General features: G+C 47.6%; 1 protein-coding gene across 1 annotated transcript; it reads right to left on the bottom strand.

Moving 5' to 3' along the window:
* Positions 1-4990: 4990 nt before the first annotated feature.
* FAH (fumarylacetoacetate hydrolase) lies at positions 4991-21793 on the bottom strand. Its single transcript, XM_085070475.1, has 14 exons — positions 21617-21793; positions 19269-19379; positions 18581-18702; positions 17326-17375; positions 15747-15837; positions 15120-15217; positions 14808-14860; positions 13314-13413; positions 12494-12624; positions 11638-11713; positions 11019-11065; positions 9949-10050; positions 8842-8959; positions 4991-5210 (listed from the first exon to the last, which is right to left on the bottom strand). The coding sequence occupies exons 1-14, from the start codon at positions 21695-21697 to the stop codon at positions 5131-5133; spliced, it is 1260 nt and encodes a 419-aa protein (XP_084926601.1). The 5' UTR covers positions 21698-21793; the 3' UTR covers positions 4991-5130.
* Between the last annotated feature and the right edge of the window lie 1355 nt (positions 21794-23148).

Below are 23148 nucleotides of genomic sequence, written 5' to 3'. Positions count from 1 at the left end.
TCAACAGTTTGAAATTCCTGCTTGTATTTGTTCTCAGAGTTCAATTCAATCCACAATGGCATTAAGAAACATTGTGTGATAGAGTTCTTAGTTACAGAGCTCCATGTTTTGTGCTGGAACCTGGCCAGGCAGCCCACACAGGGAAATCAGAAATCAAAAACGTATTAAAATTGCATTAAGTGTGCCGAAGCCATAAGGAATGCAAAGTTTTTCAAAACTTGTTTTATATTTAAGATTAATTGGATTTCTCCAGCAGCAGCAGCCTTGCCTCTGCAGATCAAAGGGAGTAGCTGGTAGGGGTGAGCAGGCAGCAAAGCTGGGAACCCTTCAGTCCCTGCAGCACATCCCAGAGTGTCCCCAGCAGTGTCCCAGGACATGACAGCTCCAGGGCATGCACTGCTCTGCAGGGCAGAGGAGGTGCTGGCTGTGAGTGCTGAGCCCTGAGCCATCTGCCCTGGATCCAGTGCACAGTGAGGAGCAGGACAGAAACCCTCCCTGTGCTTGCAGCTCCCAACCAGTCCCTCAGAATTCATGGACAAAGGTGGTGATCCTCAAGGCTGACCCAAGGGATGCCCAGCTGCCACCAGGGATTCTGCTCCCCCAGCATTTCCCTTAGATTTTCATTAACTGTGTTAACCCCAGCCCTGTTTCAGCTGCTTTTGGAGCAAACAATATGGAGCAAAGAGTAAAAATCAGAAAGCACAAGTCTGCAGTTAAAACTTCATGGAAAACCAAACACCTGTGCAACAGAGAAAGAGCTGAGGTGAAGAAGTTCTTGGGAATGAGGGAAGAAGAGGAACAGCTCACAGCAGATTTGTATGGAGCAGCATGGTGCCAGTACCTCAGCATGTCCCTCACGTACTTCCAAAGCCTTCAATCAATTTTAAAATCCCAGAAATGATCTCCTTCTCTCTCACTAAGCAGCAACAGTGTGGGCATTCTGAACAGAAGCAGCAATCAAACCTGAGAAATGGTCTCCTGCCTCACTGCTTAGAGCCAAAAGCCATGTGAATATCACCTAGCAGCTCTGTCCCTCTTCACAAAGTCACTACCTTGACCCTGAACAGCTACTGAGAGAGTGTTTTACTTTGAGTTATTACTGTCTGGGTAATGAAAGAATTATGAATATTGCTGACCCAAACGCCTACATCAAAACTAATTTTTTTCCACGATATCGCATCCATTCCTAATTAGAACCTCTGCAGAAAACTACTTTAGGTGAAGAGTGCCTGCATTTCACACCAAAAAGCCATTGGCTCCTTTAAATTCTGAAATACATTTTAGGGGTTTATTCCATCCCTTTTTTTTGACATTTAATTATACCAACAGCACTGTTATAAATTACACCAGCCTTTTCGTTACGCACCGACCAGGCAACGCTTTGATCTGTAAGAAAATGCATCTCAAAGTACCAAACAGTGGCTGCCCTCCGTTTTGCTGCCAGCAAAACAATGAAATCAGCTGGAATATTCTCAGGCAGGATGATTTATTGCCTCTACACCCACCCTACCTCTACACCAACCCAGGAGCAGCTCCTGCACCCCTCCAGGACCTCCCACCCAACAGCCCAGCAATGCTCACCCCTGGATTGCTGCTGGAGCTGCTGACCTCTGCTGAGTGGGGAACACCAGGCAGGAGAAGGATGCTCCAGGCCATCACAAGAGCTGTAGTTTCCACTTGGACACCCATTTCCATTTCCTCAGGTCAGGAGCACAGGGTTTGTCTCCCCACAGGAGGTTGCATGATGCTGAATGAGGTCTCTCAGGTGGCTGATGCAGCAGAAAGGTTTTATGTTTTCCTCCAGGCTTTGAAAGACCTTGGAAGGATTTTCTTGTTCTACACACAGGTTACAAACCCACAAACCTGGTGCTGTGACAGGGCAGTGAGAAAGGAGCTCTGGGTTTGTTTGTGGGTTTTTTCTGCTTTTGTTGGAAGCCAGATTACAAGCAAACTAAGAAAGACACATCAAATGAAAATTAATAAACTCCAGGAGCAGAGAGAGCCACGCTCAAATTAAACTACAACAGAAGCTTCTAGAGGTGGATGAGAAGCTCTTTGTTGAAGCAATCAACCCAAATGAAACTAGCTCTTCAAAAATAAAGTTTTCTAAGCAGCCAGTCAGCCTGATTCCAGGCTGTTGGACTGAGAGCACCCAGGCTGAAGGACCCACTTACTCCAAGAGCCTCCTCTTTTCACCCCTGCTCATCTTCCCCCAAAAAGAAAGCTCCATGACCTTCAATTTAAAGGACAAGGGTGCAAAGTGGTCCCAGCTGCCCTAGGGCAGGCAGAGCAAGCAGGAGGTGCCCAGAACACCTGTGTGTTTCCCAAAATTTAGGTCAGAGGCTGCTTCTCCCCCAGGCAGTGGGTGCTGCTGGTTGCAGGCCAAAGCTATTTTGTGGGCAGCACTGCACATTGCAGCACAGCTGTGCCCTTCAGTGTCCCCCTGGCACAGAACACCCTGGCAGGGATGAGAACCAGCAGTGCTGGTGGCTCTGGGCTCACTGGGTTGGGTGAAGGCAGTGTGGCCACGGGCTCCCCTTCTGCACAGTGCCCACCCAAACAGAGCCCACTGCCTTCTCCTGGGGTGAAAAGAAAGTGGCCTTGGGCACACAAAAGAGTTTGTCTCCTCTTTTATCATCTCCTGGCATTTTGGCCTCCATCCATGTTGTAGCAGGAGGCAGATGACTCTGAGCTCTGTCCTGAGAGAGGTTTTGGACTTTGTCCAGCTCACCTCTGAAACCTGCTGTGCCTGGGGTCCTTTCCAGAAATTCTCCACCTTCTGGGAATCTGGGATTTCTCCAGATGTCCCTGGGCTAGAGAAGCTCAGCTCAGTCACCTTGGGGCCATAGGGGGTCCTTCCCACCTGCCAGCTGTCCCCAGAGTGGTGCAGCAGTGCTGGGCCAGGGGATGAACAGAGTGGCCACTGCAAAGCCACCCTCCTCCCTCAGGGATGGGCATGGCCAGTTAGCTCTGGGGCAGGAGCCAGCTGGGAAGGATCTGTGTGCCTCCACCTGGCTGGATTTGGGGTCTCAGCAGCACTGACCTTCTGCCAGAGCAGGGAAAGAGCCCAATTCCCACTTGCTGGCCAGAATTGCAGCATCCACTTGGCTTTTTGGGAGAGGAATTCATCACCTGTGTACAGGACTTGCCTTTGCCTAGCCCAAAGCTCAGCAAGAGCACTATGGATTCACAGTTCCCCTGAGTATTCCTGCACCCAGAAAGTCTTGACACCACAGTCCTTCTTGGCTGCAAAGTGTGTTGCATCAAGGTCACAGCTGATGGCCAAAGACACATTGCCCCAACATCAGCCCCTGTCTGTCTGCCTCCCTCTCCTCAGATTTTGCATTTCCAGAGCATCAGATATGCCAAGGTGCACCGTGGGTGTTGCTTCTGCAGGGAAATTTCTCTCCTGGATAAATGCTTTGTGTGTCCTCCTGCTGCTGCCAGGAGCAAAGCCAGGCTGTGCTCAGAGGAACAGGATGGGTTATTTCTAAATCTGAGAGGGAAGGTGTCAACTCACAATGGTCCTTTGAGGTCAAAGAGAGCACAAAGCATCTATAAATTGATGACCAAGTCAGAGTACATTAAATAAATATCTGCCTATTAGTTCAGCTCCAAGAGCCTGAAGGCAAAATAGCTTTTCCTTGATAAACAACAATGAGCCAATGTTTTCTGGGCCAGGTCATCCTTGATTTGGGGATGATTATCCAAGTATCATTCTTTAAAGGACTATTATTGTTGCACACTAGAAGAGAGCCCACTACAGTGCACATGCCCCATTAGCAATGATTTATCTGCGCTGCCACATTTTTTCTTTAATTTTCATTTCAAATTAATTTTCCTCGTTCTGCATGGCCATAAGGTTCACATTCCTGGTCAGCCCCAGGTGCTCCTTAGGATGACATCAAGCACCCTCATGGCCCACATCAGCACAACCACCTGGTAGACCCTGGGAGCAGCCATGGGACAGCCTGGAAAAGCAGCAGCCTGGGCTCATCCTGCTGTCACCACATGAGCTGGCAGCCTCCTCGGGTTCTTCACTGAGAGGACCAAGCAAATATTTAACAAGTTCCCCTTGCACTACACCAGAGTTCATTATCCGGTCTCCCGAGCTCCTTCAGTCAGTAATATCCTCTAATTGATGTGATTTGGCACTTGGCCACGGAGTTAAATTGATTTGTAGGCCAGCAGGAGACAGCAGATGCCCTTTACACTTGAGAAAAGTGGCATGTGGCTTTGTTTACCGGCTGCTGCAAGGGATGCCATGGCATGAGATGCCTTTTAGGGGTGCAGGAAGGGAGTTTTCCTCCTTGGTGTCCTCTATCCACAGCCCCTGTTGGGTGACAAGGTGTGACTGTCACCAGTGAGTGGCTGGGATGACTCCAGGGGTGGAATCCCCCTCCCTCTGTGATTCCAGGGAAGCTGGTGAGCAGGGTGAGAGAGAAATAGGGAATTCCCTTCTCTACACCAGGGCAGGAGGCACGAGGGCTGTCCATGCTCTTTTGAGGGGTGAGCCAGCACAGGCTCCCATCTCTGGGCTGGGATCAACCTCTGCTCTGGGGCAGGAGAGTCACCTCTGGCTGTGTAAGGCAGGAGGAGCAGGCACATCCCACCCATTGCCTTCACTTGTGTCAATTTCCACATTTCCAAATTGCTTTGTTGTGAATTATTTTAGGGCACAGCCACGTAAATCTTACTCAGGAAGGTCTACAAGTTTTAACATCCATATGCAACTCGCCTTCAGGATTTCACCTCCAGCATATTAACACTGTGGAAAAAAGGAAGTCAGCATGGAATCTCAGCTCTTATCATCAGCCTAGTACTCTGAATATTTAAGCTTACTTGAAAGCCTCTTTTTATAATTATGAAAAAAACATTAATATGGCAGAAGAGTTAAGAACCTCACTTTCCATTTCAATCATCTTATTCATATTCTGAGAATTTTAAGCTGGCATTGAAATCCTTCTTCTTATCACACCAAAGAGCCACGTTCCCCTTTAAGATATTTATTGATAATTAAAAACAATAAGATTCCAATCACTCATATAAAAATAATAAATCCGAATAAAGCAGAATGACTGGTAGAGGTGGGAGGAGGGTTCATCCTTGGATGTCACACTACTCCAGTCCTCATGGATTCGACAGGGCTGGAAGGATTTTTCCTGAGCATTGGCCAAATCCCACACGGAAGCCATTGCCCTGGCAGTAACCTAGGGGCAGAAAACAACACACAGCTTGTTCTGTAAGGACAGCAGGATTTCACCAGGAGTGAAAGTGAATAAAGGCATAAAGAGGCCAAAACCAAGTGAAAACATTTTGGAAATGCAATGAGGGGTAAAAATAAGAACACCTGGAAGAGCTCATGTAGCCCAGGAATATGAGGAATAAAGAAGCACAAACTGTTAAACACAGCAATATGCAAGTCCAGTGAATTGATCAAAGAACAAACAAGATGTGCCAGCAATATTTCTGTTTTCAAACCTAACCTGCAGCACCATCAATCTACCTGGCAAACTGATTCACTGCCTAGCCCAGCCCTGCAATTAATCAAGTAAATCTGGATTCTCTTTCTGCAGCATCAGGACTGCTCTTGGGATATCAGGAGAGCCAGAAAAGCAGTCATTAAACCCCTCCAGCAGCAGCACCTACCCTTGCAGAGGCTGTTCCGCTTGCTAAAGTCAAGTGGTTTAGCTCCATGAGAAATTTGGCATCTCACTCCAAGCTCTCATTAATCCCCTGTTACATAAGAGGGCGTGGAAGGTCTGCTGGCTGCTGCAGAGCTCACGGGGCAGTGACAGCATCTCTGACTACGGGACAGCTCTGCCTCTCCCTGCTCCTGCGGGATGGAGGGGATGACATTGGCACAGCGATGCTGCAGCTCCTCTTGCTGCCACATGCAGCCACCAGCAAGGCTGCAGGCAGAGCAGGGCAGGGCAGGGGACACAGCCAGGGCCTTCTGGCCCATCTGGGAATCTATTCTGGGAAGAAACAGCTGAGGAAACCTACTGAAGCCTTCTGCTACAGCAGCTGATCATGGGAAGGACAAGGGGCATATGCTGCATTTTAAGGACTGATTTTGTGGCTAGAGATGGATTTTCCTGGTGGAATACATCACCTGCATGTGAAAAAAACCAGCCACCTTCCAGAAGCTGTGAAGGAGCTCGACAGAGCAGACCCTAACTGTAATTCCCACCCTTAGCACAAGGCAGTGGAAACCTCCTGTGAGGAAGAGAAAGGGTGGGCTCAGGCTTTCTGTTACTGCAGCACAGAGACCCTGCCAGCTCTAACCCACAGTGCAGCCCTCACAGCCAGGCTGAAATGAAGTTTTCCAAGGACAGTGGTGTCTATAATGCTTGTGTAAAGCCACAGACATCATCCTGGGATCCACCAGGTAATCCTCATCCACAGGCAATACTGGAGTAAGGCACTGCAAGGCTCCCTCAGCTTCCATTTGCCTCATTAGGCTTCATTGCCAGCTTTCCTTTGAGCAGCAGCTGATTATTCCAGTCCAGTTTAGTTATCCCTGCTGTCAGGCACAATTTAGGGTAGCACCAAGGAGCAGCACACTGAACAAAGCAAGCCCTGTGCTGCCAGCCCTGGCCTGAGCTCTGTGTGTGCCAAGGAGCTGCTGAGGGGGTTTTGTTGCCAACATCACCAGCAGCCCTTCCCCTGCAATCTTCCCTCCCTGAGACACACTTCTTGGGAGAAATATATTTCTCTCATTTTATGCGTTAGGTCTCTGAAATAGGTCCCACATGGGGAGTAAGAATACAAAGCTGAAACAGGAAACTAGAAATGATGGGTTGAGCACTTGGCAAGAGCTAATGGCAGTGCCTGGGGAGAGGATGGAATAGCACTAGCTCTGCCCCAAGGGTGCCTTAAGGCTCTGGACCTGCCATACATCACTAAACAGGAGCAGCTCCCAAACTGTCCCAGCAGAGCCCCAGCAGCACCTGGCTCTCTGCAATGCCCTGATCTCCTCAGCCACAAACTGCCAGTGTAAAACAGCCCAGCAGATGGATTCACACGGGGATGTCCCACTGCCCTCACCCAGCTCAGCAGCAATGCCATCATGTCATCTTTAGAGATCAAAGACATTCCGGATTCAAAGTATTTAACTAATTAGCACAGCTTGTCCTGGGCGTGCAGAACAACGTGGCTGATGGGTCAGTCCCATTTGTCCCTGAGCTGGCTGCCCATGCCAGCAGCTCCCCAGCTGCTCCTCCCCAGCAGAGATATCAGTGTAACTCCACAGGGATGGTCATCATTCCTAACTGTGACCTAATTTAAGGCTCCTGACATAGTTACTGGAGGGAGATTGGCAACTCTGGAGGGCAGTGTGGCACTGTGAATTGCAGGGGATGTCCCTGGATATATGGGGTGAGTCCCTGGATATATGGGGAGCTGTAGAGAGCAGTGCCAGATGCCTCCCCATTGCAGCATGAGCAGTTTCTGCACTGTTGGGAAGCTGCAGGATGTCACAGGCACTGGGGACTCCTCAGGTTCATCACCTGTGGCTCTCTCCAGCACATCTCAACCTCCAGCTGTCTCAGCATCTTCCTCTCTCAAACTGGCAGCACCTCACAGAAACACAATTTTCAAGGCTATTGGATGGGCTGCCAGGCAGGAGCCAGTGGGGCTCTGGCTGCAGCACCACCAAAACCAGTATGGAGCCACCAGTGGGGCAATGGAATACCTACATTACCCCTTTATTTTATTTTCATCACAGAAAATTTCTTGGCTTTTGTTAAAAATTTTTCTGAAAAGAAAAAATGATAATTTTAAACTGTTCTGTCAAAAATCCCAAAATTCCTGTCTGGATTGAGCAGGTCCAACTACACAGGCACAGATTAGCATCACACCTTGAGGCAGCTGCCCAGGTGTTTGTCACATTTTCTCTGCCCTCAGTCACACCTGGGAAGTGTTTCCCCATGGCTTGAGCCATTTGTTCCAGGGCAGATATCTGTGATCTCATCAGCAGGATGGAGCTGCTCAGAGCCAGGTGTGGCACAAGCTGGCACTCAGCTGGTGACACACAACATCCCACAGGACATTCCCTAAAATCTCAGTGGATGACATAGCAGAGATATTCCAGACTTGAGCCAAAAGTTTCTCATGGCTGTTCTTGCCAAATATTTGCCACCCCAGAGCCACAAAGGGGTTGACAAGATGAGAGGAAAGGAAAAAATAGATTTGTTTTGCATTAGGCTTTCGGTTAAAAAGAAGTAGGAGTGGGATTTAGATCAAAAACACCATGGTAGATTTTAATTCATAAAATCCTTAGATTATCAAGATGAAAACTAAAACCATGCCTCAGCATGAAACAACTCTCAAGCAGAGCCCTTTTCAGAGGGGAGATGGTCAGCTGTTCTAACAGGCTTCATACTGTTTCCCACATATTTGATTTGCAACACACTTCATTGAATATGCCTAGGTTACAAATTAAATATTTTGCAAAATAACTTTTTTCAGCATTTGCCAAGCTCTGCTCCACATGCAAACTTGGACCGTGGTGGAAACAACTCACTAACTGCTTCTAGTCCCAGGGTGTTTTTGCCCATAAAGGCAAACCTACCTCCATCATCCCCTTGGTGCTCACACAGTGGCAAAGCAAGAGCATTAAGGACTTAGCAAAGCAAATAACTTAATCTAGAAAGCATTTATGGCAGGGAAATTTCCATCCACCTCATCTGGCCTCCTGACAGGTAGGATGGAAACAACAGTGCTTGCATGGCAGGTATGTATGGAATAGCCCAGCTCCACACAAGGTGCTTGTCCTGCTGGGATCCACCCATGGCAATGTGTCCTTGCTGCAGTGTAGAGCAGCTAGCCAGCCATTACCTGTCAAAATTATTTCATCTCCATCCTGCAGGAATTTACGGGACTGCCCACTGCCAAGAGGGATTTCCTTTGTTCCATTCCAGGACAGCTCCAGCATGGAGCCAAAGCTCTCTGGCTCCTGCAGCAAGAGTTCATAAACAAATAAACAATATTTTAGTGTCTTTCCTGCTGTTCAGCTTCCTGCTGCTGGGAGAAGACACTCAAGTATGTTACCTCTGCAGAACAGAGTTTTGCTGTGGATTTAATTCATTGATACATTGGGTCCTTCTACTGCCTTTGCATTTTAATTGCTTGCTGGCTATCAGCAGCAATGCTTACAGCTGTTATCTGGTGAATTTAACATAATGTTTAACCTGGTAAAGCAGTTTGGGTCTGGCACAGCAAGAATGGAAACAAATTACTTTTTGTAGAAGAGACTTCTACAAATCCAGTGCTTTTATGTAGTCACATTTCAGATTTTTAATTACATTTTGTTCTTCAGAAGAGCAAAGCTGGTGAATGCTTGTGAGTCTTTAATATCATTCTGCAGTACAATAATTGGAAGATTCAAAAAGCACCTCAGAAATGCTCAGAAGGGAAGTACAGGCATCCCAGCTTGGAAACACCTTACCTGAGGCTGTCTTTGTGACAGGGTTTGTATTTGGTGTTTCAGAAAGTGAGAGCTGCCCATATACTGCAGCCACTGTCCATGTGGCAGCTCAAGGGGAATAGCAGTTGTGAAGTTGGTTCCAACTTCTTTGGAGAAATGAAAAGTTATTCCCAGGCACCTTTTACATCCTTTTCAGAAATAAAAAGCTGCATTTCATAGAGGGTAAATGGACTGTGTGGATGCTCCCACACAGACATTAATTTGGATCTGTTGTAAAATAGTTTTTAGGGGAAAGAAGTACAGGAGAGATCAAAAAACCAAAACCCAACAACATAAAAAAATAGCCAAACAAAAACTGACTCAAACCAAACCATTTCTTAGTGTGATTTTGGGGCTGCCAAAGCAGCAGCCTGGAGTGTCTGGGAAAGAACTGCAGATGGTTTCATGTGCTCAGAGCCAAGCCCTGCTGGGTCAGTTCTGAGCTGCTGGGCAGTGACTGTCACTGTTTCAACACTTACAGGTCCACTGATGGTGCCAGAGGCCAGCAGGTCTCCAGGCCTGAGGTTGCAGCCATTGATGGAATGATGAGCCAGCTGCTGCTTCATGGTCCAATACATGTGCTGCAGGGAGGAGGAAGAGGAGGCTGAAGAGATGAAGGACAAACCTCTCTGTTGGGCCACTGGCTATGCAGAATATAGTCATGTGGCATTCATAATCCCCACACTTTAATGTGCAATTTAGTTGCTTAAAATTCTTCTTATTTCAGCTGGATGTCATTTTTCCTCTTCTTCCTCTCTAAGACCAGTACTGCTGACCCAGGCTCTGTGATTATACCCAGTATTTTAACAGCTTTATAGAAAAATCTACTTATTACTGATTTGCTGACTACTGATTTACTGATTAAGATAATTGCTACGCAAAGAGCCAAATGTGAATATGAAATTGATTGAGGATTGCTGCAGCTGGCACATAAATCCCCTGGCTCCAAGCAGTGGGTGGAGGCAGAGCCACCACACTGCCCCCAGAGGGGCTGGGGCAGCCCTGGGCTGGCAGCAGTGAGTGGCATCTAAATTAGAGCTGTGGCTGCAGGGCTGCATTGCAAGAGGCAATTCTCCCTTCCTGTAGTCCTCTGATCTCATGGCTCCCTGCCAAATGGGCAAGCAGCTTAGGATGCTCTGGGCACCCCAAACTGAGCAGCAGAGAGCTGTTCCCTTCACCAAGCCGTCAGGTGATTCCACTTCACAGGGGGAACTATCACCATCTTCCAACTTTTCCCTTCTGTCTCCTGTTCAGACACTGAGATCTGACCTTCAGCTGCACTGGAACAGGCTGCCCAGGGAAATGTTGGATTCACCATCCCTGGAAGTGTTCAAGAGGTGTGGGGATGTGAGGGACATGGCTTGGTTGAGGACTTGGCAGTGCTGGGATAACATTTGGAGTTGATGATCTTGGAGGTCTGTTCCAAGCTTAGTGTTTCTGTGATTCTGTTTTATGAGTCTAATGCAAAAAGCAGTGTTTGAAATTGCCCAGAGCTGGAGCTGATGGCATCAGCAAGATTGCAAACAAACAAAAGGTACTGGAGTCTCACCTTGAAATTGGATCTGCATATAGTAGTTGGCGTGCTCATTCCTTCTCCTGCAGGAAATAAAGAACAAGAAAAAGAGAGGCAATTTGTTTGTGTTGGATGAATGATGTTGGAGTCTTTTTATTTTACAGATGGATGGAGACTTCTTTTATCGCTGTAATCCCTAGCGAGAAACCAGTAATAACATTTTCTATTGCTACCAAGCCAGGATTTCACAGAAAACAAGCGTGTGGGTTGCACTGGAGCAGCATCAAGCTGCCCATTTCTCTGCTGGACCTGGTGGTCATCAGGGCCATAAGGTGGGGGCTGAGCTGGGTTAACATCTGGATCCCACACACATCTGTTCTTTCCATGCCCCAGTGACCTCTGCCTGTGCAAGGAGAGCCCTCAGGGACCATTCTGAAGGGAAGCTGACCATTTGGGAGGCGTTGGGGAATTGGCACATTGCTGCACAGCCAGTGGGGAGCTTGAGGAGTTCTGCCTCTTCCTCTGACAGAGGCAATCTGGGCAAAGAGGGAAGAAGAGGAGCATGGAGCCCAGAGCAAAGTGCCTGAGAGATGTGGCGGTGCCACAATATTTAATTGGCAATTTCAGTTTAGCAACCCACTCAGCTTTGCCATACCTTTAATAGCAACAAAGAGTTTGATGTCAAAAGTGTAGGGCTCTTTATCCTGAAGGTAGGGCAGTGGCTTGGGATCCTAAAAGCACATAAAACACATCATAGTCTAAACAACAACAACAACAACAACAACAACAAATTTTAAATCCACAAGCCATTCCAGTGACTTTTTGTACACCCAGGCTGTGCTGCACAACCCATTCACCATTCTTGCTGCTCAGTTCTTACTACTGATCACTTTACATGGCCTCATGCACACCTTTTTAAAGATCTTTCTGAACAGATGTGATATCCATATAATCCTATTCCCTTTCCTGCACAAGGTTTCCAGAAGCTGTTTCCTTCATTTCAGCATGGCTGGTAATCCAACACAAATAGACTATCAGCACATCTTTGCTCTGTGCCTGCATGAAGAAAATGTTGAGGTCTCTGCAAGACTCTCTGTTGTCTTTTCCAGTTTTAACCACCTACATAATGCAGACAACTGGAAATGTTTGAACAAAGTATTTTGGCTTCAGTCCACCTTCTCTCCACCACTTGCTAGATGCTAAGTGCTACCAAAGACCCAGAAGAAGCTCTGATTTGTTTGTTTTCCAGGTGTCTAAAGCTGGTTTTTCTGCCCTGCTCAAGCAGGATGACAGCACATCATGTGCCTGGGCCAGTGACATCAATGAGCACTTGAACTCAGAGGGCCCTGGGTGCCTTCATCTGCTCTGAAATAGAATCACAGCTGTAAACTCCATGGAGACAATCCTTGGCATGGATACAGCTCAGTGATTTCTACTGATGGGATCTTCCAGCTCTGCTGACATTTTTCTAGCAGTGCTTTTCCTTTATTTCAGCCCTTCCTCTTGCTAACCTGGACAGGGTTTGGCAGCACAAATGGCATGAGAGCTTCCATGGTAACAACCCAGGGAGAGATGGTTGTGCCAAGGCTCTTGCTCAGGAAAGGACCCAGAGGAACATATTCCCATTTCTGGATGTCACGGGCTGCAAAGAGAAAATTCAAAGAAATGTGGTTAAACATATCTTAGGAATTGCCATCCCTCAGACCCGTGAGAGACTAACAGGAATTGAAAATATTATTCCCACTCTTTTCTAGATGTTGTGCCCAGATCCTAATTTAAAGAAATCCATTTTGAACTTTCAACCCAATTTTCTCAGACCAGCTAGATTAGGAAAATAAATCAGCAGTAAGTAAAACAAATCAGGCCATCCCCATATAAAGATCCTTTTTACCCCCAGTTTAATTAATGCTTTTATACCCAGCTAATGGTCTTTGTCAGTTGTAGGGTGAATTTCAACTAGTTAAATCTTTGCAGAGACTGAGGGATTTGTGATTGCCAAATCCTTTTCCTTTTCCTGGCACTGAAATCAATCACCAACTTTGGTATCACCATTTTTAGGACTGCTCCATCCTTGCCCAGAAGAAACCAGACTGATATTTCCTCTTTCAGAAGTAAATAAATCTTCATTAGGCAACAATTTCTGGTTCTACTAATTGATCAAAGATGGATTGATACAGACACTGAAAAATACAAGCAACACTTCCTTTTCATCCCTTTCAATTATACCCAGTGGTTTCAGGGATTAGCATTCTACTATTAAAATATGTAATTTATCCCTCTCTAGGGTTTCCCTGATGCTATGACCATCTCCAGGCAGATTCCCACAGTTACCACTCCAGTCATTCATGAGGACCATCCCAAAGATGTGCTCCTGGGCTCTGCTGATGGGAATTGGCTCCCCATGCTTGTTTCCAGGACCTACAAAGAATGCCTGGAATTGGAAAGCAACATGCTGGTCAAGTTTCTGAAGCTAAAAATCTTTGCTGCACAGAGAGTTAGGGACAGCAGCAACAGAGGCTGGGCAGGATGAATTTTGCATCATTTCCCATAGACATTTGGACAAAACCCATGGTCTACTCCCCCTTTCTTCCCCTCCATGAAGCTGGCAGGCTTGAATTACTTAAGAGCTCTGTGTTGCTTAGAGACAGGCATTAAACAAGGGCAGGATGTTGCCAAAATGCAGGAGGGAAAATGGTCCCTCCTAATTACAGCCTGGATGTAGAACAGGTTTGCCTGCTGAAGGGACTGTTTGCTGCAGGCAGAGAACAGGAAGGAGTTTGGAGTCATCCAAGGGGATGAAGGATGAAGGATGAAGGAGCTGGAGCCTGACCTGGCTGTGGGAAGAGCTGGCAGCTGGAGAAATGTGCCCACTGAGTACAGCAGGCCATGATCCTGGTGCCTGCACTGGCTCCCTGAGGAATCTACAGCTTGCACGTGGCAGAAGATTCCACTGGGAATCTCAGTTGTCTCTGTCAATAATATGGAGGTTTTTCCTTCTGCTCTGGCAGCAGCCAGCAGTAGAACTGAGGCTGCAAAGCAGAGCTATGGCAGCACCACAGATACCCCAATTTATGGGATTGCACTCCTCTTATAGCACTGACTGGCAAAGCATGCAGCATTAAAGACTTCTTTCACTACATTTTTATAACCATTTCCATCAATACTACACTTCTTACTTTTTTTTTTTTTTTAAATGTGGAAAGATTGGGAATAAATCATACAAAAACTATATATGCCATTAAAATGATATAAATCTTAATACAATCCTATGAAACTCTCCCTTCTGGACCACACTAAGCCACAAGATTATGTGTTTTCCAAGCATGTCTTTTTACAAAACCCACAGTACAGGTTTCAACTTCCCAGGCAGGGGAATGAGGAGTTCAAACCCCACTGCCAAGAACTCAGGGCTTCCTCTGCTCTAGCTCAAGGTGCAGACAGCCTGAACATCCCAAACCCCAGTGTCCATTGATGGATCCTGCCTGCAGTGCAGAGGTAACTGCTAACCAGGAGACATGCTCTGGTGGATGATAAACAGAATTCTGCTGCCAGACAGTACCACTGGTGCTCAGCTTTGGCCAGGTGAGCTTTTTCCAGCCTGAGAGCTGCATGAGCAAACCTCCCAAGGAGCTAAGGCATCCTGCTCCTCATCCAAAGGGGAGGTTTACTCCACAGAAATCTTCATTGCCTGTAGCACAGACAGCTCAGAGAGGAACACAGGAATGGACCTTATGGGACATTCAGTTTAGAAGATGCTAACCCCACCTTTTCTTCCCTGTTTCTATTTAAATGTTTTTCAAGTCACAAGGAAGGAAAAAACCTCACCATTTCTAGCTCGATATCCAGACGTTTACAAGCACCAAACACTGGAGGTTTATCTGTGGGTAGAGGAAATAATATTTCACTTCAGGGAGGCAGGTAGGAAAATAGAAATAATGGCCAGAAGAAACAATATCAGCTGGTGCTGCCTGATATGGAAACAGAGGATGGACTTAAACCAGGGCTTTCTCTTGTCCTGACCCCAAGCTGGGCTTTAGGCAAGGCATCCCAGACCTTTCCACTTCACTAATCTATGATGTGGAGTAAAATGAAAACACAAAATAAGTAATTTTTTAAAAAATCCTCCCCTGGACTCACCATTGTCAGGTTTCATTTGTCCCACAGGTCTCCGGATGGGTGTCCCAGACACCACCACAGATGATGCTCTGCCATGATAACCCACAGGTAAGTGCAGCCTGGAGAAAGAGCACCACAGGGCGTGGGTTAGCTGTGAGAGCAGCTTTTTGGGGTGGGAGCACCCCAGGAGTGTGAGGTACAAGGAGAGGGAGCTCTGCACAGATGGGCATGGACATCTTGTCTTACTCTGATATAAAAGCAGGAGCAAACTATAACCCAAAGCCATGGGGAAGTCTGAATGCATTCCTGTGCCACTGCTCCCATTAATTCCTCAGATCTTAGAATGAGTTTTCCTGCTTCCCTGGCCCTCAGCAGAGCCCAGGTTCTTAGGCAGATCTTTCTTTGAGCTGGGGGGCTGCAGGTAACTGCTGTGGGCACTGCAATGAAGGGCAGTGCAGACTCAGCTGAGGCTGGAGGCAGGTGGGGCTTGGTTATGGTGTTGAACTCTGGACAGCACTGATTCCCATCTGCTATGAACTGACATCAGTGTGATCCTGAAAAACTACTCACACCTTTAAAATATCACATATATGTACAGATAAGCCTGCAAAACCATGCTGTGCTAGAGGAAAACCCCAAGTTACCCACCAGTTGGGCATCAGAGCATTCTCCTTCCCCCTGAACATGATCCCAACGTTTGTGGCGTGTTGGCGTGAAGAATAGAAGTCAGTGTAATCTCCTGCACGAGGAAAAAAGCCAGAAAATAGGGATTAGTGGCAGGAAAGTCCCTGATCTGTGGGGGCTAAAGCACATCACAGGCTGATGGCAACGAAAAGAGCAGGACAGGAGACAGTGAGAGAGCTCGGGGATGTCATTATTAGCATAAAGGGGTGATTAACAGCTCACCTATAAACTATGCATACAAAAGTGGCTTCTTTTTATTTATTTATTTTTTTTTAGTCTCCAGAAGAGAATAGGAGGCAAATCGCAGGACATAAAGCAGAGCCCCCTTTCCTTTCCGGAGCCAAGGCAATGGGCGCTGCTTTTCCTCTCTCCGGAGGTACCGATGGGGACTCGGCAATACTCAGGACATCTGCTGCCCTCTGCTGCCATCCCTGCAAACAGCTCCCGCCCTCCGCCTCCCCGGGAAAAACCCAAATTGGGTTTGCATTGTTGTTAGCGAGCTGGGTGGGTTATCCAGCTGCTCCGGGAGGATCCTGCAGGAAGCTCTCTCTCCCCTGCAGCTCCAGCCTCCCAGAGGAGGATGCAGACACTCAGGACAAGCACGATCCACACACAGGACAGAGCTGCACCTCAGTGCTGTGGAATCCTAACAGCTTTCCTTGTGTTTGTGTGATCCATCTCTGTCCAGGGCACTGCTCTGTTCCCAGCACTCACAGGAGCCAGCAGCCAGCAATTTTCTGGCAAGACATATTCAACCTGAAACTATTTTCAGGAAGGTATCACACCTATGGGAACACCTCGTGTTTCCTCTAGGACAACAATTTGGGACAGGCTAGACTTTGTCCCAAATCAGGGCTGTGCCCCATGGAAGCCAAAAGCCAACTCAGAACAGAGTTTGGATGGAAAATGGGAGAGTTCACATCCCTGTTCCTATGAAGGTCATGCCCTCAGTGACTTTGATCAAGTTGGTTTGGGTCCAAATACAAACTCCTGCTAAAAACAGGAAATGCTTATATCTCTGTATCAATATGCTAATCCCAAAGTAGTCCACAGCCCCATGGGAGTGGAGGTAAGATCCTGGCCAGAGTAATGGTCTGGGAGTGGAAACTCCCAGGAAATAGCCTGTTTATGAGGCTGTGCCAGAGGATCTGCCTTGGAAACTTTGCAACACCTGAATTATTTTCTGATGGCAAAAGGGAAAATTGCTGGAAACTGTACAAGTGTTTCTTTCCTGGCTCTAATCACAAAGACCTTTGGTAATGCCAACCTGATGACAGGAGTTATTTACCACCAGACACCCCTGATTTACTGGAAATTGCATTCAGGAGTGTTCTGACTGCTATTGAGCTTCTCCAGGCTTTTATTCTTGTGCCACAGACAGCACCTACCTTTTATTATGTACAATCATCTACTCCTGGCTGCTGCAAAACCCATTCCCTGTCACAGGGATGATCTGTCTGTCTGAGCAAGCTGGAAATAGAGCAGCAGCTCCGTGTGGGAGCAAAGGGCAGCACTGAGGAGCCTTTGGCTGCAGGGAACTCACCAATGTGGGCAGGCAGGTGCATCATCGCAGCAGCTTGAGGTACAAATGCTCTGAAATGAAAGATGATGCCTTCAGATCTAGGAAAACTTGCAGCTCACACCCATGAGAAGTATGGAAGAGGCTGAGCTGCTCTCCCAGCTTCTTCCTCAATTCCTTAATTTAGTTTGCAGTCTTGCAGAAAAGAAACCTTGCGGAAAAGCTGCCCAGGCTGCTGTTCCTGGGATGGTTGCAGTGAAAGGGTGCTTACAGCAAAATGGGTGCTTACAGCAAAAGAAGCTGTTCCTGGGGTGCTTACAGCAAAATGAGCTGTTCCTGGGGTGCTTACAGCAAAAGGAGCTGCTGTCAGGGTGTGGGTGGGGAGGCAGCACATCTGGGGCTAGCTGGATTCCCAAGGGGCACAGAGAAACCCCCCTGCCCTGCCCAGGACAGCACTGCCTCTGCTGCATGGAAAGGGTGAGGTCATGGCATGTGGCTCTTGGGGTGTCTGATTGGAACTGTTGGCACTGCTCAGGGAAGATCCACATGGCAAGCAGCAGTTCAACCTCTCTGCTGCACAGGGGAGCCTAAATCCTCCCAATGCCCCTGGCAGGACAGGGAGGAATGATCCCCTGTGGTGGTTAAAGCATCACTCTGGACAAAGGAGAGCTGTGGGAATAATGTACACTCAAGTGTTCCATCAGCACAGCTCAGAGCAGAGCACAGCCCTCCCCTCCTGCCCCTGCATCACTGCCCTGCCCCAAAGCTGAAGCCAATCTGTGACCACATCCTGAGTTTTAGCAAAGTCAAGTGGCTGCTGAGAACAAACTGGGGGCTCTCTCCATGCCTGCTCCAGGTGTGACAGGCAGGCAGGGAGGCACTGGGGGAGGTGGGAGAGGTGGAGACCCTTGAGGCTGTGTTTCCATGGCAGGCCATGTGTTTCCATGGTGGTCAGAGGACCAGCCCAGCCCAGCCCAGCCCACGCCAGCCCCACTCAGGGTCCAGAGAGAGGCAGCAGGTCCAGACACACCCCAGGGCAGAGCTCGCAGTTTCCAGGTGGAGGAAACACCCCAGATCTGCGGGCAGTCACGGGATTAATCAGAGATTAATCTCTACATAATTAAGAGGAGGAAGCACTCGGTGTGCACAAACCCCAGTTAATTCCCACGTAGGAGGCAGGTGACCACGTCAGACTGTGGGTTTTGGTGTCCTGTCACTCAGGTGACCCAGGGCACAGCTGACATCTCCCCGTGCCTGCAGCCACCCTCCTGTCCCTCACCTCCTCCGCAGCTCGGCGTTGTCCCTCAGGGTTGGCTCTCCAGCTGACAGCAGCCTCTGCAGGACAGCCCTGGCCTCGGCCCACGCCGGCCGGCCCAGCCCCATGAAGGCGTTCAGGGTGGGCTGACAGTGATACAGGTGGGGGAACACAGAAAACACCACTTTGGCTTATCCTTCACATGCAGGAAGATGTCCCATGCTTTCATCCCGGTGTCAGATGCCCGTGGCTGGGGTTATGGGGTGGCTGCCCAGATCACCTGCATCCCCATCCACATCCACACACCTGCTGCAGGTTTGCACTGCTCCACCCTAACACACCACTGCAGCCTTGCTGGCTTTGATATCTCAACCAGCTGCAGCCAGAGGTCATTTGGATTTACCTTTACCCTCAACACAACCTCCCTGTCATTAGTATCCCATCCGTGCAGTGCTGAAGGCACAAGTGGGAGAGAATTAACATTTAGGCTTCGTGTCAGATGCCTGCATTGCCAAAGGCTGATGACACTTTCCTGGAAAATGACCTTTGGACCCCCTCACAATCCCACCTGTGATGGTTTTCCCTGTGCCAGAATCCACCTGACAACATATTTCCAGATCATGTTCATTATCTCACCACAAGTTGCTAAAGTCCCTCGTGGAATATATCTAAACTGCATGTGGAAATCAGAACAACAGACTCTGATAAATACCTGGTCAAAGACGTGCTGGTGTTTGGCCAGAGCTGGTCCATTGAAAAGGTGTTTAATGACGCTGAGATCCAAAATCTGGTCTCCAATTGCTACCCCAAGCCTGTGCCGAGGCTGCAAAGCAGCAAGAAGAGGGGGGAAGAGAAGAGTTTATGCTTGTACCCAAAAATGCCCCAGAGAGGGCATAGGGGAAGACAGTGACCACAGAGTTTAACCCATCCAGGACAAAGGTCTGGTGCCACAGCAGTGGATAACCAAGAGCCAGTCTATGAGCCTGGCAGACCTATGGGCAGAGCATCATTGCAGACTCCCTATAGACCTTGAGAGGTGGAAAAGAGCCTAATCCCCAATCTTTTAGGGAAAGGATTGCACAACAAGCAGAGGTGTCTCTCCCTGCCAGCTTTCCCCCAAAAGTATTTGCCCACCCCTCATTAATGACAAGCATTGCAGAATAAGCCCATTCAGCTGGGAAATGCTGTGAGGTAGGAAAATGCACCTTGTACAAGTGGGAGACCAAAGCACAGAGAGGCTATGGGCAGGATGGATCCCATCCCCATAGGCATGCCATTGGAGAACCAGGCATTTCTGCACGCCTGCTCCTCCCCAGAGGACTGAGGGTGCTCTGGGCTCCTCTGATGGTATCAGGAAGGCTCATCATGCTCAGACCCATGATTTGTGTGCCACGCTGGATGAGGCTGCCCTACATCACCATCCTCACACCATGCAAAGAGCCAGGACCTGCATGCCAAGCCCTGCCTGCATCCTCCATGTACCCTTGCTGCAGGAACAGCATCCCACATGCCCAGGGGATTGTGGCTGCAGCCCCTGGCAGATGCAGCCCAAGAGACAAAGCTCCTGTTCATCCCCTGGGCTCACGCGGAGCCGGCGGCGACGGCGGGGCAGCAGCACCGACAGACCCACGGCAGCTGCACAGGGCAAAAAAACACCACAGCCTCCATTATTTGTGCCTTTGGGCAAGCAGAGACAAACTATTACAGCCACTCTGAAGAGCAGCTCACCAAAATAACCACCTTCAGGGATCCATGCTATTAAACCTATTTTTTAACCTTTAATTTCCAAGCAAGATTCCAAAAGTGGGGGTAAGTATTTATTCAGCAAACATTCCTGCAGAAAAAAACTAAAGGTCATGTCAGGTTAATTTGTAACTGGGATAGTCAGGAGTGACACCAATTGTTTTAGCCTGAAATGATTAAAACATTCAGCTACTATCAGAACATTGTTCTCCTAAATAATTTAAGTCTTGCCTGTCATTTCATAGGGTTTCAGTGAAGATGCTTTTTTCAGAGAACAGTTACTGAGGAAGGCTGAAAAATAATCTAAACTTGCCAGATAACAGCACACACATCTAGGAATAGATTAAATGCACCATCTCAGTTTTATCTTTGGAAAACACCACATCAGAAAGCACAATCTTCCAGTCCATTTTTTTTTTTTTAGCCTACACAGATAAGCAGCAGAAACCAGGAGATAATCATGAAGTTTCCGTAAGCAATGACAAATAAATTCTCCACTTTTTCCTTCTGAGAAGCAGCTCTTGGCTTGTTTCCCTTTCTCCAGGACACATCTCTTGAGCTCCATTCCATCAGACACTCAGAGGTGTGAGGTTCAGCCTAGCTGGGGTAATTTCTCACAAAAATTGGGAATTGGGAGCTACCTCCTTGGCAGAAAGGTTGAGCCACATTTTTTTACGTGATCATAAAATAGAAGGCCTGGAGCTGGCTCAACCTGCAGGCTTTGGGCACAGATTTAAACATGACAATTTTCACACGTTTAATGCAGCACTGCATAAACATATATCCAATAAAATACAACAGGTCAGCTGCAAAAACAGGTGAAACACGCATTTGGTGCCCTGGTTTAATGCTTTGGCAGCCACTGACAAAACTCAGCAAGAGCAGTAGTTAATGTGGCTTCTCAAGGGTCATGATGTGACTACAGTCAAAGAAAAGGAGGGACTGAGTTAAAAAAAAAAAAGGTGAGTGTGAAATGCACCTTGCCTCTATGTACAGAGTGAAAGAGCCAAATACAGATTTAATGATGACGGAAAAATGGTCAAAATCACACAGGAACGAGTGTACATGTTAGCCAAAGTACTTCTCATCAGTATTAACACTTCTGATTTCTTTTGTGCAGTTTCAAAGAAGCTGTCATCAAAATAACCACACTAAGGAAACACAATGTGGCAGCTACAGCTTTGCCGTCAAGTCAGGAAGCCTGTGAGTGTCTCAGGCTGGGAAGTCTTCCTTTAGCCCACATTGCTGGGAAATTCTGCTCTCTCATAGCCCTGGAACAATTACAGCTCCCCAAGAACAAAGTTTGCTATTACTCACCTCTTCCTTTGTGGAGAAAACTCCATAGGGGAGATTTTGGAGAGGAAAATCGGAGTCCTTGTCTACCTGGATGAAAGACATGCTGAACCCTGAGCAGTCCCTGCTTACACACAGCTCCCACCTCCCAGGTGCTCCTCTTCCCAGGAGGAAGATCCTCTCCAGGTGGTGTAACCCAGAGCAGAGAAGCACCAAATCCCACCCTCCGTGCTCAGACACAAACCAATCGCTGCTCTGTCCCCATCCCACCCCTCTGCCTGGTCCATGGCAGAGGTTAATCAGTGCCAGAGGTTTGCCTGAGTCAGCAGCTGTTAATTGCTCCCAGCCAGGCAGCGACCCTGGAGAAATGGGGTCTTCCTGCTCACAGTCACCTTTTCCTGGAGGAATTTAGAAGATTCCTAGATGTGGCACTTAATGTAGGAACAGACTTGGCAGTGCTGGGTTAGCAGTTGTGACTGATGTTCTTACAGATCTTTTCTAACTTTCACACTTCCATTTTACAAATCCTCACATGAAACCAAGGCTTTCCTGTAACAGGTACCTCACTGCAGGTGAAGGATCCAACAGCTCTAATTGCCCTCTCATTTACCTTTGGAGAGGTCACTTCCATGGCAGGACCCTGGTGAAATTATGTTCACACTGAGTTCTCCCAGCAGGAGCTTGGCAGCCCTTGGGAAATTGCACAATTTACACCTGAAACTGCACTTTGTGTGGTTTTTGGTTTTGCAGTGCTGCTGCACCTCATCAAGTCCTTCCATTTTCTCCACACAGTTCCACCACCTTAAAACCAGAGAAACACAGCCAACCACAAAGAGCAGGGAGGCCAGTCCTTCTGCTCCCAGCCCCAGCTTTTTCCCACCAGGAAAAAAACCCAGCAGGTCAAAATCCACTCATTTTCAGAAGTAGAAACCAATGAAGGAACATCCTTGAAATTAGAATTAAATAGCAAAGACCACCTCTTTCCAATAAAAACAGGAAGATGCATGAGATTGCCAAGCTAAAGAATTGGTTTGCTGCTCAGTTTTTTCTTTTTTTGCAGGAGTCATTAGAAGAAATGCACAAAATTGTACAGCCAGAAATTGAGTGCAAGATGACATAACAGCATCATCTGTGACAGCCACTCACTCGCTGAGACACAAACAGACAAGGTGCTGTTTGAAAAGGGATCTTATTTAAACGAAACAATGCCTAGCACAAACTTGTGGAAGACTTCCTGTAATATTTCCCCTGTTGGAAATGTTTTAAATACAGTGAAGATGTTTCATGGCCAGATTATCTGGGTTATAGAACCTGCTTATTCCAAAACTGAAACCAGACCACGTTGAAAGCCTGTTCCAATACAGTGTCCAGCATGAGGAGACAGATTTATTCAAGTGTTTTATTGTGCTGTGAATGTGCTGGTGTTAATTAAAATGTTAATCTGCTAACCTCAAGCTGATGACAGAAAATACAGATTGAAGAACAGATCAACCACCAGGATAATTCAGAGCCACTGCCAAAGCAAACAAACATGACACATAATTCTCAGGTGTCAC

This window comes from Lichenostomus cassidix, chromosome 10 (assembly GCF_008360975.1).
Source record: "Lichenostomus cassidix isolate B80296 chromosome 10, HeHo_3.0, whole genome shotgun sequence".
In the NCBI taxonomy this organism is placed as follows: Eukaryota; Metazoa; Chordata; class Aves; order Passeriformes; family Meliphagidae; genus Lichenostomus; species Lichenostomus cassidix.
Note: the sequence above shows the minus strand (reverse complement) of the source record. Positions and strands in the feature narration are given on the sequence as shown.

What these genes read in the sequence shown, in the direction of transcription:
- FAH (XM_085070475.1), bottom strand. Translation starts at nt 21,697, where the DNA reads ATGTCTTTCATCCAGGTAGACAAGGACTCCGATTTTCCTCTCCAAAAT. An exon ending in AATGCTCTGATGCCCAACTG is followed by an intron (nt 15,218 to 15,746) that starts GTGGGTAACTTG and finishes CTCTTTCTCCAG; the next exon opens with GCTGCACTTACCTGTGGGTT. An exon ending in TGCTGCCAAACCCTGTCCAG is followed by an intron (nt 11,714 to 12,493) that starts GTTAGCAAGAGG and finishes ATGTGCTTTTAG; the next exon opens with GATCCCAAGCCACTGCCCTA.